The sequence below is a fragment of the Mandrillus leucophaeus genome, unplaced genomic scaffold (genome assembly GCF_000951045.1).
Source record: "Mandrillus leucophaeus isolate KB7577 unplaced genomic scaffold, Mleu.le_1.0 Scaffold109, whole genome shotgun sequence".
NCBI classification, from domain to species: domain Eukaryota; kingdom Metazoa; phylum Chordata; class Mammalia; order Primates; family Cercopithecidae; genus Mandrillus; species Mandrillus leucophaeus.
In genome coordinates this window covers 565,868-569,220 of record NW_012099098.1, presented here as the reverse complement: position 1 = coordinate 569,220, position 3,353 = coordinate 565,868, and the positions used below count along the sequence as shown (strand labels likewise).

Below are 3,353 nucleotides of genomic sequence, written 5' to 3'. Positions count from 1 at the left end.
CAGCCTGAGCAACAGGAGTGAAACTCCATCTCAAAAAAAAAAAAAAGACCAGCCTGGGCAACATACCAAGACTCCATCTCTACAAAAAATGAAAAAATAATTAGCTGAATATATTAGCGCATGCCTGTACTCTCAGCTGCTGGGGAGACTGGTCGAGGTGGGAGGATAGCTTGAGCCCAGGAGGTCAGGCTACAGGGAGCCATAATTGGGTCACTGCACTTCAGCCTGGGTAACAGTGAGACCCTGTCTCAAAAGTAATTAATTTAAAAAATGAAAAAATATATACATCTAGGTTTGTGTAAGTATGCTTTACCATGTTCGCACAATGACAAGATCACCTAACACCATGTTTCTCAGAACTTACCATTATTAAGTGACTGACATTCTACTGATTGTGTATACAGTAGCTTACTTCAGAATTCCTCTTGTGTTCTGTTCGGTGCTTTAGATTGTTTTCATGTACACTTTAATGGCAATCTGTGCATTGTCCCTTTTTCTGTAGTTAACAAGTTATTTAGTCTGATTTTCATTAGAAGGATAGTAGTCAAGGTCATTATCAAGACACCACTGTACTTTCTTTTCATCTGATTGTTAATACATTACTTTGGGTCTTTGATGTTTATTTATTTAGGCCTTCTTAGATGTTCAGTAAGGCATGTAGTGGATTATACTGAGATCAGTTGACATGCAAGTTGAGCTTAACCCTCTTCTCCTCTCTAGGATGTTTTAGAAGAATGTATGTCTCTTCCCAAGCTATCTTCTTATTCTGGATGGGTGGTAGAGCACGTCCTACCCCATATGCAGGAGAACCAACCTCTGTCTGAGACTTTGCCATCCTCTGCGTCGGCTTCAGCCCTAGACCAACCCTCGTTTGTTCCCAAATCTCCTGACACAAGCTCCGCCTTTTCCCCAGCCTGCCCTGCAACACCAGATGGAACGAAGGTAAGGTTGTGATCAGCTTAAGACAAAAGACATGGTGGCTGCAAAGTCAAAATGTTTAATATTGTCATATGACAGTGCCCATGCCCTGGGGAAAATAATGATTGCTCATTGTTGTAGCTGTTTGTAGAGACCATGTTGACAGCATCATTCAGTGTTCTCTTTAGACAGTCCCAGAGGGAGAAAAATCCCCTCTATTCTTAGTACCCAGAATAGTATAACTAATTTCATGAGCAATTGGATTCTTTTTTTTTTCTGATGAACGCTGCATCTGTTTAACTGATATGGTCTCCCTTTTTGTGTTATCTGCTGGAAGAAGGCTTACAGTGAAATGTACACCTGCTCTTAAAGTTTACATGTCTTCTCTGATTGGTTCTGTAGGAGATTTTACACTATTCCTGGTTCTGTTTTGACCCTGCCTTTGTTTTTTTGTTATTTCTCCCACTTAAAAATGCTGAACTGGGGCCATTTCCTCTCAGAAGTCCCCTCTCTCTCACTAGAGAGAGAACTGTTTTCCTTTCTCTTAATCTTGCCTATTAAACCTCCACTCTTAAACTCAAAAAAAAAAAAAGTTAAATGGAACCCAACACAGTGGCTCATGTCCATAATTCCAGTGCTTTGGAAGGCCAAGACAAGAGGATTGCTTGAGCCCAGGAGTTCAAGACCAGCCAGGGCAACATAGTGAGACCTTGTCTCTCCAAAAAACTTAAAAATTTGCTAGGCATGGTGGCTCGAGCTTGTAGTCCTAGCTACTTAGGACGTTGAGATGGGAGGATCGCTTGAGCCCAGGAGTTTGAGACTATAGTGAGCTGTGATCAAGCCATTGTACTCCAGCCTAGGCAACAGAGTGAGTCCCTACCTCAAAAAAAAAAGTTAAATTTTGGAGGTTTTTTAAAATTATTTTTTTATGTAGAGATAATTTGTGTATATATAAATATATGTGAACATGTCTTCCTCTTCACCGCCCCCCTTTTTTTTTGAGCTGAGGTCTGTCTCTGTCACCCAGGATGGAGTGCAGTGGCATGAACATGGCTCACTGCAGCCTCCACCTCCCAGGTTCAATCCACCCTTCTGTCTCAGCCTCCCAAATAGCTGGGACTGGATACCACCATACTTCGCTATTTTCTTTTTCCTTTTTTTCTTTTTTTTGAGACAAAGTCTTGCTCTGTCCCACGGCTGGAGTGCAGTGACGCAATCTCAGCTCACTGCAACCTCCACCTCCTGGCTTCAAGCGATTCTCCTGCCTCAGCCTCCTGAGTGGCTGGGATTACAGGCACCTGCTATCATGCCTGGCTAATGTTTGTATTGTTAGTAGACATGGTGTTTCACCATATTGGCCTGGCTAGTCTCAAACTCCTGACCTTGTGATCCGCCCACCTGGGCCTCCCAAAGTGCTGGGATTACAGGCATGAGCCACCACACCCAGCCTTTTTTTTTTATTTGAGACAGAGTCTCGCTCTGTCACCCAGGCTGGAGTGCAGTGGCACCATCTCGGCTCACCGCAATCTCCACCTCCCGGGTTCAAGCAATTCTCCTGCCTCAGCCTCCTGAGTAGCTGGGATTACAGGTGCTACTACGCCTGGCTAATTTTTTGTATTTTTAATAGAGACGGGGTTTCACCATGTGGGTCAGACTGGTTTCGAACTCCTGACTTCATGATCCGCCCGCCTCAGCCCTCTAAAGTGCTGGGATTACAGGTATGAACCACCACGCCCGGCCTCTTTTTTTTTTTTTTTTTAAAGATGGAATCTAGCTCTGTCACCCAGGCTCGAGTACAGTGGCATGGTCTAGGCTTACTGCAACCTTTGCCTCCCGGGTTCAAGCGATTCTTTTGCCTCAGCCTGCCGAGTAGCTGGGATTACAGGTGTGTGCCACCACGCCTGGCTAATTTTTGTATTTTTAGTAGAGACAGGGTTTTGCCATGTTGTCCAGGCTGGTCTCAAACTACTGACCTCAGGTGATCCGCCCACCTCAGCCTCCCAAAGTGCTGGGATTACAGTTGTGAGCCACTGTGCCTGGCCAGTTTTTTGTTTATTTGTTTGTTTGTTTTTACATAGAAAGTGTATATTTTTCTATCTAGTAATTCATCTTTTAAAATATTAGTCTTTAAAAAATATTCTTTGTGGCCAGGTGTGGTGGCTCACACCTGTAATCCCAACACTTTGGGAGGCTGAGGCAGGTGGATCACTTGAGGTCAGTAGTTCGAGACTAGCTTGACCATAGTGAAACCCCGTTTCTACTAAAAGTACAAAATTAGCCCAGCATTGTGGCGCACGCCTGTAATCCCAGCTACTTGGGAGACTGAGGCATTAGAATTGCTTGAACCCGAGAGACAGAGGTTGCAGTGAGCTGAGATCACGCCATTGCACTCCAGCCTGGGTAACAGAGCAAGATTCAGTCTCAGAAAAAAAAAA

General features: G+C 44.1%; 1 protein-coding gene across 1 annotated transcript in view; it reads left to right on the top strand.

Moving 5' to 3' along the window:
• The window catches only part of GLE1 (GLE1 RNA export mediator), a 70,989-nt gene that overhangs the window by 3,970 nt on the left and 63,666 nt on the right, over positions 1 to 3,353 (top strand). The window contains exon 2 of the mRNA XM_011988647.1: positions 721 to 942. Within this exon, the coding sequence (XP_011844037.1) occupies positions 721 to 942 (222 nt within the window). The remainder of the gene's footprint in view (positions 1 to 720; positions 943 to 3,353) is intronic.